The 13,953-nt window shown below is 37.3% G+C and overlaps 1 protein-coding gene across 7 annotated transcripts in view; it reads left to right on the top strand.

Moving 5' to 3' along the window:
• TBC1D19 (TBC1 domain family member 19) overlaps positions 1-13,953 on the top strand; it is a 140,981-nt gene that overhangs the window by 19,599 nt on the left and 107,429 nt on the right. For 3 of the 7 annotated variants that reach the window (XM_058546836.1, XM_058546837.1, XM_058546839.1), the window contains exons 2-3: positions 9,856-9,928; positions 10,900-10,945. The exons of 2 other annotated variants lie outside the window; for them this stretch is intronic. In XM_058546836.1, the coding sequence (XP_058402819.1) occupies positions 9,856-9,928; positions 10,900-10,945 (119 nt within the window). Of the gene's footprint in view, positions 1-2,652; positions 2,751-9,855; positions 9,929-10,899; positions 10,946-13,953 lie in introns of those variants that run through there. 2 more of the 7 variants (XM_058546842.1, XM_058546843.1) reach the window with 2 other exon arrangements.

A 13,953-nucleotide genomic window follows, 5' to 3' on the forward strand; every position in this document is an offset into this window, starting at 1 on the left:
TATCCTCTTGTTGGGTTGTTCCCTTGATCATTATGTAGTGCCCTTCTTTGTCTTGTTACAGTTTTTGTTTTAAAGTCTGTTTTGTCTGATATAAGTATTGTTATCCCAGCTTTATTTTCATTGCCATTTGCATGGAGTATCTTTTTCTATCCCTTCACTTTCGGTTTGTGAGTGTCTTTAGGTCTGAAGTGTGTCTCTTTGTAAGCAGCGTATATATCGGTCTTGTTTTTTAATCCAGTCAGCCACCCTGTGCCTTTTGACTGGAGCATTTACTCCATTGACATTTAAAGTAGCTATTAATAAGTATGTACTTATTGCCATTTTGTTACTTTTTTTCTGGGTGTTTTAGTAGTTCTTCTATGTTCCTTTCTTCTTCCCTTGCTCTCTTCCCTTGTGGTTTGATGGCTTTCTTTAGTATTATGTTTGGGTTTCTTTCTCTTAATTTTTTTGTGTCTTTCTTGTAGGTTTCTGCTTTGTGATTACCATGAGGTTCATTTATAATAACCTACGTATATAGCAATCTATATTAAGTTGATAGTCTTCCTACTTTGACCTCTTTATAAAAGCTCTACTCTTTTACTCCCCTCCTCCCACATTTTATGTTTTTGATATCGTATCTAACCACTTTTTGTGTGTGTGTATATCTGTTATTCTCTTATCATGGAAATAGGTAATTTTAGTACTTTTGTCTTTTGACCTTCATATTATCTTCATAGGTGGTTGATCTGCTACCTTTACTGTATTTTTGCCTTTACCAGGGATTTTCTTGCTTTTTTTTTTTTTGACAATTATCTTATTCCTATTTGTGGTCTTCTCTTTCCCACTTAAATAAGTCCCTTTAGCATTTCTTGTAAGACTGGTTTCTTGGTGATAAACTCCTTTAATTTTTGCTTGTCTGGGAAACTCTTTATCTCTCCTTCCATTCTGAATGATAACCTTTTTGGATAGAGTATTCTTAGCTGTAGGGTTTTTCCTTTCAGCATTTTAAATATATCATGCCACTCCCTTGTAGCCTGTAAGGTTTCTGCTGAGAAGTCGGCTGATAGCCTTATGGGGTTTCCTTTGTATGTAATTTGTTGCCTTTCTCTTGCGACTTTTAGGATTCTCTCTTTAATTCTTGACATTTTAATTGTAATGTGTCTTGGTGTGGGCCTCTTTGGGTTTATCTTTGGTGCTCTCTGTGCTTCCTGTACCTGGATGTCTGTTTCCTTCCTTAGGTTAGGAAAGTTTTCGGCTATTATATCTTCAAATAGATTCTCTGCCCCTTTGTCTCTCTCTTCTCCTTCTGGGACACCTATAATATGGATGTTAGTGCGCTTGATGTTGTCGCAGAGGTCCCTTAGACTGTTCTCGTTCTTTTTAATTCTTTTTTCTTTTATCTGTTCAGCTTGGGTGATTTCCTCTAGTCTTTCATCCAGCTCACTGATCTGTTCTTCTGTATCATCTACTCTACTATTGAGTCTTTCTAGTGAATTTTTCATTTCCAGTATTGTATTCTTCATTTCTGATTGGTTCTTTTTTGTATTTTCCAATTCTTTGTTGAAGTTCTCACTGAGTTCATCCATTCTCCCAAGATCAGTGGGCATCCTTATGACTTTTTGTTTGAACTCTTTATCAGGTAGATTGTTTGTTTCTGTTTCATTTAGTTCTTTTTCTGGGGTTTTGTCCTGTTGCCTTACTTGGAATGCATTCCTTTGTCTCCTCATTTTGCCTCTTTCTCTGTGCTTATATCTATATATTAGGTAGGTCAGCTACGTCTCCTGATCTTGGAGAGGTGGCGTTATGTAAGAGATACCTTATGAGGCCCAGGCAGTGCAACAGTTGTCACCAGTTGCAAATATTCCAGGCGTGACCCCTGTGTGGGCTACGTGTGTCCTTCTGTTGTGGCAGAGTTGCTCTTGCTGCAGGTGCCCAGGGAGGCTAGGCTGTCCCCCTGGCCAGCTGGTTGTAATGCTCAGCTGCACGTGCTGCTGTGGACCCTTCAGTCACTTTATTGGGCATGGGGAGCCCCAACACAGTTGGCTGCAAGGTCTAATAGCACATTCCTGTTGCAGTTTTTCTGTTAAGTGAGTGGGCCCCCAGCATGGCTGGTTGCTAAGCTCAGGGGCTTACAATTGCTGTACACCTCTGGCCTGCAAGGCTCTTGTCAGCTCTCTCTGGATTGCAGCTGAGTGGGGCTGGCCCTAGGCACAGGAGCACCCAGTTGTTTCAGGCTTTGGAAGGTGGGGCCGATCCCCTATGTGGCTGTTTGAGAAGCACAAGTCTTCTGCAGTTTACAAGCCCCACTACCCACTGGGCCACACACACCATCAACATAGTCCTGCCCCTTGCATGCACCCCCACCCCCTGAAGCAGACCCAGTCACCCCACTGCAGAGGCCCCACACACTCAACCAATGCTGCACGCTCTACCTGCTCCTCGCACACACCCTGCCCCACAGAGACAGACCCACTCGCTTGGCTGCACAGGATCCAGGCACCCAGCCTTTACAGACCCACAAGTTCCCCCAGGGCTTGCTCTTGGGTGGGGCCAGTCCCTAGAGCAGACTGCCTGCTCTGGCTGAGCTGGATTAAATTGGTGCTCTAGTGGGTGGGGCAGACCCGGGGCTAACAGGCCAAGGAAAGAACTCCAATGAGTCTGCCAGCGTCTGTGTCAGCATACCTGTACTAGGTTACAATAATGGCTGCCGCCAAGGTCTCAGTCCCTGTAGAGGTCTCGCCTCTCACCGAGATGCACCCAGCCCCTATCAGGTGAGTCTCTTTTCACCAAAGGACTGTGCACCTTTCTTTTTGGTGATTTTAGGTTGCTTTCCAAAGCAGGTGAATTTGTGCATGGGCCCTTTAACAGCCAGCTTTTTCCCCTTATGTCAGATAGCTTTTCTGGGTCTATTCCCTGTTGTTGTTAGTAGCCAGCAAAGCCAGATATTACGACACTCATCTCGGTTGTGCTGAGTCCAAAGGATGCTTATAGTGGTAACACTCCCCCACTCACGTCCCCCACTCCTCCAGGGAAGGCTGCATACCTTAGGATTGCTCCTGGCCAGCCATGAAGCACTGTGGCTTGTGAAGGTGGCTTTTTTCCTCTCCAGAAAGGAATTTCTGCCTCTTCCCTCTTAGTCAGGACTGTCCCTTGTTGTGGGGGTTCTTTTTATCCAGTTTTCAGTTCTCTCTCAGGAGTCATTGTTCCAAGAGTTAGTTGTAAATTTGTTGTGTCCGTGGGAGGAGGTGAGTTCAGAGTCTGCTTGTGCTGCCATCTTGGCACCAACCTCAGTGGCATTAAGTTTGTTCACATTGTTGTGCAACCATCACCACCATCCATCTCCAAAACTTTTTCATCATCCCCAACTGAAACTCTGTACCCATTAAACAATAATTCCCCATTCCCCTCTCCCCATTTCCCCTGACAACCACAATTTTACTTTCTGTCTCTATGAGTTTGACTATTCTAGATACCTCATATAATTGGAATCATACAGTATTTGTCTTTTTGTGACTGGCTTATTTCACTTAGCATAATGTCCTCAAGATTCATCCATGTTGTAAACGTGTCAGAATTTTCTTTTTTCTTTAAGGCTAAATAGTATTCCATTGTCTGTACATACCACATTTTGTTTATACATTCATTTGTCTATGAAAACTTGAGTTGCTTCCATATTTTAGCTATTATGAATGATGTTCTGAACTTGAGTGTACAAATATCTGTCAAGTCCCTGCTTTCAGTTCTTTTGAGTATGTACCCAGAATTAGAATTGCTGGATCATATGGTAACTCAGTTTTTGATTTTTTGAGGAACTACCATACTAATAAACAAATAGGTTTAATTTTTTCTGTTCTAATTTCCACTGCTGTAACTATCCATAGATATAATCCACATAAACAAAAGTACTTTTAGTTCCTCAATAATTTTTAAGAAAGTGAGGATCCTGAGACTTTAAAATTTGAGAATCAATGGTTTAGTGGAAAGAGTGAAGTAGAGAGGTCACTTAGGAAGTTACTACAGTAGAGGACAAATTGGACTGGACTTTGCTCAGAGAAGAATGGCCAGGATGGTAAGAAGAATCCGTCATGTGAAGAAAACTTGGAGAACCTGGAAATATATGTGACCTTGAAAAGAGAAGCTTTTAGGGAAGACACAATAGCTACCTTCAAATATTTGAAAGTTACTCACATGGATAAGGCTTATTTTCCTTGACCTGGGGGTGGGAGTGGGGCCTGATGGTGGCAGATGTTAAGGGGAATCAATTTTAGCTCATAATAAAGAATTTTCTAACAGAATAATTCAAAGATGGCATTGGCTAAGGTAGGGATATAGTGAGTTTCTAAGCTAGAAAGCTAGGTTAGAGTGTCTAAGTTGGTTTCTAAGGTAGAAAACCACTTGTAGAGGAGAGTCAGTCATTAAATGGTTAATTAACCTAGAAGAACTCTGTAGTCCCTTCTAACCCTGAAATTCTGTGGTTCTTCAGGTGCAGAAAGATGAAATCCAGGATTAGTGTGGTGGCATAGTGAGAAGTGGAGAGGATGGGGCTTCTTTAGAGGGAATTAAAGGATCCTTGGAACCCTTTTTGTAGACCTTCCTATGCCCTGGTTTGTACTTCATGGAGTGTTTAGCCTCAGTTTACCTCCCAGCTTCTTTGATCCAGCCGTGACTTCAGCCACTTTGCTTCTCCAGTTTCCTTTACTCACCAAGTTTAGAAATTTAAGATTGCCAGTGGCCAATGCTTTGGATTCAGACTGTTCTGGTGGGAGTAGAAAGAAACTGGATTCATGTATGTGTATATGTGTGTGTGTATGTTGGGGGTGGGGGTGGTGGATATGGTCTTGTGTTTTTAGAGTACAGAAAGATAGAGGATGTCAGAAATGTCAGCATAAATAAATGAGTGAAGGATGTATGCAGGGCCATTATTAGGAATGTACTGTACGCTCTCTTGCTAGATTATATTTTTGATCATATTCTTTACCAGCTTTTATAGTGAGCTAGAGACATTTTGCTGAAAAGAAGGGCTAACTTTTGTAGATATTTTAAAAACCTCTGCCTCCAGCAACTCCTTCCCTGCCAATCTTTTACAATTAGTCTCTTGCCATCGGGGCACATCGTATATTTTACAGCATAACTTTAACTTATATTGGACTTCACAGCCTAAAAATAACTTTGAAAATTTTTCAATTTGAGTCTCACAGTAACCTAGTTCAGGTATTATTTTCCTTATTAAATAAGGAAGGAAATTGAGATCCAGAGAGGTTAAGTGACTTGATTAAGATAATAAACAAGGCTGAGATGATTCTAGATCTTCTGATGCCAAATCCCACTTTCGTTTAGTCCCAAGTGGTTTTAAAACTATGCTCTGTTATATCCAAGGATTCTGAAAATGTTCTATTCATTTAAAAATACGTAATTTAAAAATTATATTAACAAACAACACTCTTTTCAAATGCATTGTTATATCAAATACTTCATAATCCACTACTGTGCTTCTGAATTAACTTGTTTCTGGGTAAGTCCTAGAAAAAAACCCTGCTTCTTTCATCTCTCTTTGCATGTTTGGGACACTTACAAATGTGTCATTGATAAAGAAGGATGTAATTCTGAACTGGTCTTTCAAAATATTTGGGCTTGTGCACGTCCGTTCATGGTACATGGTACAAGCGAGGATACTGCTGCAGGGGTTATGCAGTGCTTAGTGTTGGCCAGACAGAGTGCAGGTGCATCTGCTCAACACTAGCTCCCGTCATGGTGTACTGCTGAGATGTGGGACAGGTGAGCCACTAACACGTCATGTGGTAGTAATACCACAGTATGCATAGTTTCAGCAGTTGTAAGTATTAGAAGCTCTTTGTCTGATTTTTTTTATTTATGATAATTTTAGTGATTTGTCTTCCAAATAAAAATTTCCAACTACTTCTCTCTTGATTTCCCACAACAGTTTAATTTGGGAATGTGCTGAGATTGCCAGGAAGGCTATTAAAAATGCAAACACCTATCTCTGTGAATCAAGATTTTTCTTTATATTGAGCAACCAAGACAAAATACAAAAATAAATTGGATATTGAGAGGCTATATCAGAATAAAGCTGTACCTTTTTAATGTTCATTGTTCCTTAGTCAATGAGAAAAGACTTATTGTTCTCATTGTCTAATAATACCACTCTCAATGTGTTTTATACAGTAGGGTTCCTAATAGGGTTCAGATTTCATTTGAAAATAATTATGCTACTAAAACATGTTTGAGAACTGCTGTGCCTTACCATGTTAGCCTCTGTCGCATCCTGCTTTTGATTTTCCAATTTCTCAAGATTTTTACAATTAGCATAGATGATTAGTGAATTTGGTTAGCCTTTGATATAAAAAAGTATATCTAGGAGGCCTGGAAACCTTGAAGTATTGAAAATATTTAAAAGGAATAACCAGTTTTTTCCCTTGAAATTCTTTAAATGGTGCTACCTCTGAATCATTTCCAAATACTGGCTTAGTAAAAGAAAATCAATTTCCTTTTGCCTTGGTATTTTTGAATAATGAGCAGGATTTTGCAGCTTTTAAAATCCTGGGAATAACAGACTGGAAACCAGTCTCTTCAGTTAAAAATAATTTTTATAAAGTTCCTTGCTTATTTTAGAGAAAATTGGTTAAAAGGATAGAACATGGTTTGGTCAATATAATTTTGTCAAGCAACAATTAATGCCAAGTTAATACTTGGGATGCAGAAATGAAGAAGACATGGTCTTTGCCTTTGAATTTAAGAGTCAAAAGAGAAATAGGTGAGCTGAAAATTACAATATAATCTAATAAGTGCTCTAACAGAGGAACAGAGTGAACTATCTTTACAGGCAGGGCAGGAGGGCAGGGGGTGGATGGAATGGGAAAGGAGTGATAGTTGAGGGATGTCTTGGAAGCTGGTAGGTATTTGCCAAGGCAGTGAGGGGCCGTTTGCATCTGAGGAAACAACTTGAACACAAAGATTCCAACCCTTAAAATATTTGACAGTTGGAAGATCAGTGAGTATAGGTCACTGTGACTAGAGTAGGGTGTGTGGGGGGAGGAGGTGTGAGAAAAGAGAGGGCTTTGTTAGCTTGGTGGGGGAGCAGCTGATGAATTTGGAGAGATAAGGTGGCCTACATTGTGCAGGGCCAAGTGTGCCCTCTTGACAAGTTTAGACTTCTTGGGTATGCTGTGGAGATCCACAGCCAGGAAAGATTTATGTTTTAGGAAGAAAATGCTGAAGGGTGGATTGGAAAAGGGAAAAATTGATTCATTTATCCAATAAACACTTATTGAGTACCTACTGTGTGAAAGTAACTGTTCTAGGCACTTGGGATACAACAGTGAACACAAAGACAAAGATACCCGCCCTAGGAGAGCTTACCACTTCTAGTGTAGGGCGATAGACACCATACCAGTAAACATAGTAATAAGTTAATCATACAGTATATTAGGAGGTAATAAATGCTAAGAGAGAAGAAAAAATAGAATAAGGGGATGTGAGAATGCCAAGTGGGGGATAGTTGCAATTAAAATAAAGTGGCAAGATGTCCAGTTCAGAAGCTATTGCAGTGATCCAAATGAGAAGTGATGAGTACTGAGACTTAAGTGGGAGACTTTAGAATGGAGAGAAGGAATAGATTGGGAGACACATTTTTCCTTTTCTTTTTTGACCCTTTTTATTGTAAAATAAAACAGAAACTACACAAAACAAATCTATAATGTAATGAATTATTATAAGGTGAACAACCTTGTAACAATCAGCCTGGTAAAAAAGTGAAACTGCCAGCCACACCAGAAACCCCTCCGTTTATTCCATCCCAATCACAAAGCCGTCCCTCCCTGACAACCTGATTTTTATGGTAATCACTTTCCTGCATTTCTTGATAGTTTTATTAACCAAATGTGCATCCCTAGACACTAAGTGAGTCTTGCCAATCAAAAAAGTTTTTTTGATGCCTTTTAAGTCTTTAAATCTACAGGTTTTTTCTCCTTCCCTTCTTTTTTCTTATAATTTATCAGCTGAAGAACTGGGCCGTTTGACCTTTAGAATTTCTCACATCCTGGATTTTTCTGATTGCATACTCACGGTGCAACTTAGTGTGTTCCTCTGTCCTTTGTATGACTTGTAAATTGACAGCTGGACCCAGAGGCTTGATCAGATTCAGGTATCATCCCTTTGGCCACGGACTATTGGCAGCGGAGTGTGCTTTCATTGAGAAGCACATAATGTCTGCTTGTCTTTTGCAATGTTAATAGGTGTTTCTGCTCAATGCCTAGGATTAGTAATTCGTTAGGGGTTGCAAAATGGTGGTATTCTAATTATATCATATCTGTTTTAGTTGTTAGCTGGAATACTTTAGTAAAGAGACATTTCCCCTTATCTATTATTTAGTTACCGAGTGGTACAGTTCCTATAGGAAAGGCAGGCTAAATGCTTTTTTCTTTTATTTACCAGTTTTCAAAGTAGTAAGCTCGTTCCCTGTCATCCTCAGTTTTTATTTCTCTATCAATATTTTCTCCTTGGTGTGGCAGTGTCTGGAAAGGGAGCCCTGGTTGGTCAGTTTCAAGAATTCATGGTGCTAGGCTGCTCTAGTCTCTTCAGACCTCATCTGCTATATTGAATTAGGCAAAACCCCTCCCAGTTTCAGCTCCTATTCTAAAATTGGCTCATTATGTGTTCCAGTGAATACTTGTTGGCTATTTTGGGGTTCTCCTGTTTTCACATCCATCAGATACCCACTGTTTCCCTCTGCTTTTTCCTTCATGGATGCTAATACCATACAGGTCTTGTGGCTGTTAGTTTTTCCCCAACTGCTTGTGTTTTAGGTTTGTGGGGGATATCTTATCACCAAGTTTTGTTGTAAATGTTTTCCATGGGATTTTGGTTTTGCTATCTAGTAGCTTGTGCTGTTTTTATGTGGAAATCAGGGAGATTAAACCTACCACCACCAATGCCATCCTCCCAGAAAGGGGTTGAATCCTAGAAGAGTTGGAGTCGAATTGAGAATAACTGAAGTTTCTAACTTAGAAGATCTGGGGAATGGTCATTATATGGATGAGGATTAAAAAACAGAAGAGAAGGAGCAAGGTAGTGAGTGGAAGATAAAATCAATTTTTGGTTTCTTAGATTTGAAATGCTTATGAGATACCCTAATAGAAATGCCTTCTTAAGAAATATGCTTTTAGAATTTCGTAAAGAGAGCTAGGTGATGAAAGATAAATACTTTGAAAGTAACTGAAGCCGTTATAAGTTGGAGAAATTATTAGTTTTGGTAAAAAGTACAGTGTGAAAAACCAGTAGAATAGAAAGCATGCACTTAAAGATGAAAGAGACTCTAATAAGCATCTGCAAACCAGTAGTTTTATGTATTTACCATAAATATGCACAACAAATGCAGGTTTACACTGAGCAGCAATCCAAAGAGGAAGACGCTATTCAAAGATTCATTTATTTGGATGCAACTGGGTGTTTGGTTGTTAGGTGTAGGTGCCATACGTGTTGGATATAATATTAAGGGAATGAATTTATAAATCTGAGTATTTTTCCTACTAGAAAAATAGATGTTAAGTATTCGTAAAGATAAAAATCCTAGATGAAGATGTTAAGTATTCATAAGCTGCAAGTTTTTGTATTTTGAGTAAACTACAGTATGCTGTCACAGATTCTCTATTTTCAGAGTAGGTGAAAAAAATCTTCTCTTATGAGCTATTCCAGATGTTCAGGTGCTCTGACCTCAGAGGGGATTTTTTTAAAATAGTATGCACATTTGAACACTCCTTTTTAAAAAATTTCATTGGCATTAAATATCATCCCAAATGACTTACTTTTGACCTCTGTCTTTTCCTTTCTTCCTCTTTTTCTTCTTCTTTCTAAAATTAGGCCAGTCTTCAGAGACCTGAGATTAAACTTGAATCACTAAAAGAAGATATTAAGGAATTCTTTAAAACATCAGGTTTGTAAGTTGCTTTTTTTCCCCCTAATTCTTTGAGGCAAAATAAGAAATACTTTATTTGGAGGGAATATTTTATCCCCAGCCTTTCAATTACTTTTCAAAATTGTGAAACAGTGGCTGGATAGGTTTCCATTTGGAGAGAATTAGAACTTTCAGACATTTCAATAAAATTCTTCAATAATTCAGGAACACTGTGGAAATGACTGCTTTACATTAATCAGTTTTGAATACTGTTTACCTTCCTGGTCAAAATACATCCTGAATGTATTAAGAATCTCCTTAGTTAAGTAACTTGTCTTTTTACATTTTATTTGTGGCTTTTTTCCTTCTACACTTCTTTTCCCTCCTCTTTTCTACCCTTTCAAAGAAAACAAAAGACAATCCCAGCTTTTTTAGAGCAAGAGGGATTCCCTATTCCAACTTTTGCACATGGGAACTGAGCTGTTAAGTGGTTTACTTACCCAGATAAGTTCAACTACTTAGCAGCCAAGCTAACTGGTCTGATTGGTGGTACCTCATAATAATCTGCTTCTGTTATTCAGGAGTTTACTGACTAGTTGATTGTTAACTAATTACTTGTGATCTATCTTTGTCAAGTGTCTAGCTGTTTTTTGCCCTTCCCTTGCACATTCCTCATAGTGCTAGTAGTATAGTAGCCAAAGATTTTGGCATTCGTTGAGCACCTTAACAGTGGAAGAAGGAAATGATCCTTTCATCTTAAGAAAATGATGCAATAGTTTTACTTACAAAATAATGTCATGCTGATGACTTTGCTACTCAGTGTTAGCCAAGGGATATGGTAAATATATAGGAAATAATTCCTTAACACTTTATACAGCAATTGGCAGATGATAAATTTCTTTCACAAATGAATATGATGTTCAAGCTTTAGTGAGATAAATTTATAATGTATGTTTATTTTTAAAACTAATATATTTGTGTATTTTATTCATTTTTTTTCTTTTAAATAGGTTGGGAGAAGAAACTTCAGAATGCTGTTTATAGTGAACTGAGTGTGTGAGTTTTTCCTACCTATTTTGAGATACTGTTGTGTTTAGCTATATTTACTTTGTAAGTAATGAATACAGTATTGCTGTGTACACTCATTGTATTATTATTCTCATTAGTATTTACATAACATTTCAAGTAAATTAATACTGTTAAAAATTATAGTCTTGCCTGCGAATCAATGAATAGGTGGGCATTTTTTATTGCGGAAAATTTTATATTAACAATTCATTTATCCAGTATAATTAGGGAATAAGATATTTATCCTAAGTTAATATTTCAGATAACTTAAGCTTACCAGCATTCTTTTTATTGTTGCCATTTTGGATATTACCTTTTTCTGTCTTTATAAACTGACTATAAACATTCTAAACATAATTAGCTTTTTTTTTTTGCAAAACTGGTGTCATTGTTAAGAACATCAATGCTTTTATTTATCTGGATTTACCCTCAGACTCTATTGAGGTATATAGAACTATTTGTCGTTACAAAACATATAGATCCAGAATGTTAGCTTTTGTAGTTTATTCAATATTCCATTATTCATCAATTATTTATTGCTAGCACTGTGCTAGGCATTGGGAACATAGTGTAGAACAATAAACACAATTCCTGCCCTCATGGAATTTATAGTCTAATAGAATTCTTATGTCTGCTATTTTTTCTTTTTTTTTTTTTTTTTTACTGCTATCAATGTATCTGTGTCTCCAGCATTCTCTGGTCTCTACCACTTCCATTTCCAGTTTGCCCCTTTAGCTGTTAAGTGGGAAACAAGATAATCTAGTTTACCAGAACTGTTTCTAAAATAAAAAGACAGATGAATACCTGTGGACTTGTGCTTAGACACACATTTTTTAAATTAGTATTTGTTTCATTGCTTATCGCCATCTTCCAACTTGGTTTTTGAACTCTTAAACGACAACATATATAGGTGCTATCTATTAATGAAAGTTGACTGTGACCATACTTTTCATACTAGTCACCAAAGTAATAGACATTTATCATGACAAATAAGGTTTTAAATTTACAAAATGTAGTAGAGATGCCACAGGTTGATTAAACTAATATGAACATGGTGATTTATCTCTGCCTATTACATAGAAAGCCTGTAACTTTGGTGTCTTTGTCTCTGATACTGGAGGAATAAAAGCATCTGTGGTGTATAATTCCAAACATTAGATCCTCATCTGAGGGGATATTACTGATGATTGCTATTTTTGTGGTATAATGCATTCCTGGAAATTGTTCTGTGAGACAGAATGCCTTTTTATTTGACGGCAGGGACGGTATTTCATTCATTGTCATATCTTCAGTATCCTACACAATAGACATTTAATAAATATTTTTGAATAACTTGTTGGGATATTTGAAGGAGTCCAGTACTTCTACCTTTTTTCCTCACTTGGGTTCTGAACAAATTGAGAAACAAGATGAAACTTAAAGGCAAATGAAAGATCAAAATTATACTTTTATTTCTGACGAAGACTATGCAGGAGGACATAGTTTAGTGCAAAAGCAAAATGAGCCCTTTAACTGAACTCCAGAATTAAATAGACTTAACCTTCCTGTTAAAAGCATTGATGAGCATGTTCACTTTTTTGTTTGAAAATTTAGAAACTGGATAAGGCATTAAACCTCTCCTGGTGTAGTGAGTACAGCCCTGGAGAGAGGCCAAGAATGTTACAGTAAGGGAGCTGTTTTCCCATGGAAGGATGCATCTGGAATGGGAAAGAAGCATTCCCCTAACATAAATCAGGAGAATAAAGTGGACTTAGCATATTCTGTTGCATTTTTCACTGGCAGAAACCACTAGATGGATAAGTAAAGAAAGCAAAAAGTAAAAGTAGAAGTATTCATTAGGTTAAATAATTGGAGCTGAAAAAAAATACTCTCATGCCTAATAGATGTGTGGACACCTGAGCTATGCAGATCATACCTGAAAATTGCTCACTTCATTTTACTTATTTTAGTAATCATTCCAAAAATTTTAGTCAGATTCTTATTTAACAAATATAGCAGAAAAATTTATGTATTCTGTTATTTACATGAAACTTGAAACTCTAGCCCAGGTTAACTTTTCTCACTTCAGATTACCTACTTTATTTAATTATTGTTGTGTTAATAACTATTTAATATTATATGAATGATAATTTACATTGATTGAATGCTTATTTTATGTCAAGCACTGTGCTAAGCACTTTATATGCATTACCTTACATAATGTAATCTTCATAACAACCCTATGAAGTAGAATCTATTATTGTCATCATTTTATGAAAGAGAAAACTGAGGCTTAGACCTTAAAGTTACCTTAAAGTAGCTTAAGGATGATCATGTAGCTAGTAAATGGCAGTGCCAGGGCTTCACCTCTAGCTGTCTGATTCCAAAGCCTATACATTTTACTACATATCACATATATTTATATTTTATTTCTCACCTAGATTAAAAGTGTTATGAAACAAGAATTATGTCTTACATTTCTTTTAGTATCTCCTAGAGCATCAAATAAATGATATTGAATCAACAAATAGTTATTGAGCCACCTACCAATGCTAACACACGATAAATATTTGTTGAACTGAGGAAGCTCAGTGTAATTGTTAAACTTACTATAAAGATTTAATAAGACGGTCTTTACATTGAAAATGCACCAATTTCCTTCTTTTCATTGTATTTTGTGTAGAGCCGTTTATAAAGAATTAGATGACCTAACATTTTCCCTTTAAAGAAGCATATAAACCAGCATATAAACCTTTTTATTTAACCTTCTATATGTGTATATATTATAAAAACATGTATCATAGTCTACTGTTATAGTAGATTTATGCAAATATCTTCCATACCTTTGAGATGTATAAGTGTTGAACAGTAATGGGCCCCAAATGGAAAGATTTTAGATAATGGGTACCTTATACTAGACCACAAGATTGGGTATGTCTTTATAGACAGTCATGGCACGTGCTGGAAGAGGGCTGAGGCAGTACACCTGGCTATCTTCAAAGTGTCCTAATCATGTA

The sequence above is a fragment of the Diceros bicornis genome, chromosome 8 (genome assembly GCF_020826845.1).
Source record: "Diceros bicornis minor isolate mBicDic1 chromosome 8, mDicBic1.mat.cur, whole genome shotgun sequence".
NCBI classification, from domain to species: domain Eukaryota; kingdom Metazoa; phylum Chordata; class Mammalia; order Perissodactyla; family Rhinocerotidae; genus Diceros; species Diceros bicornis.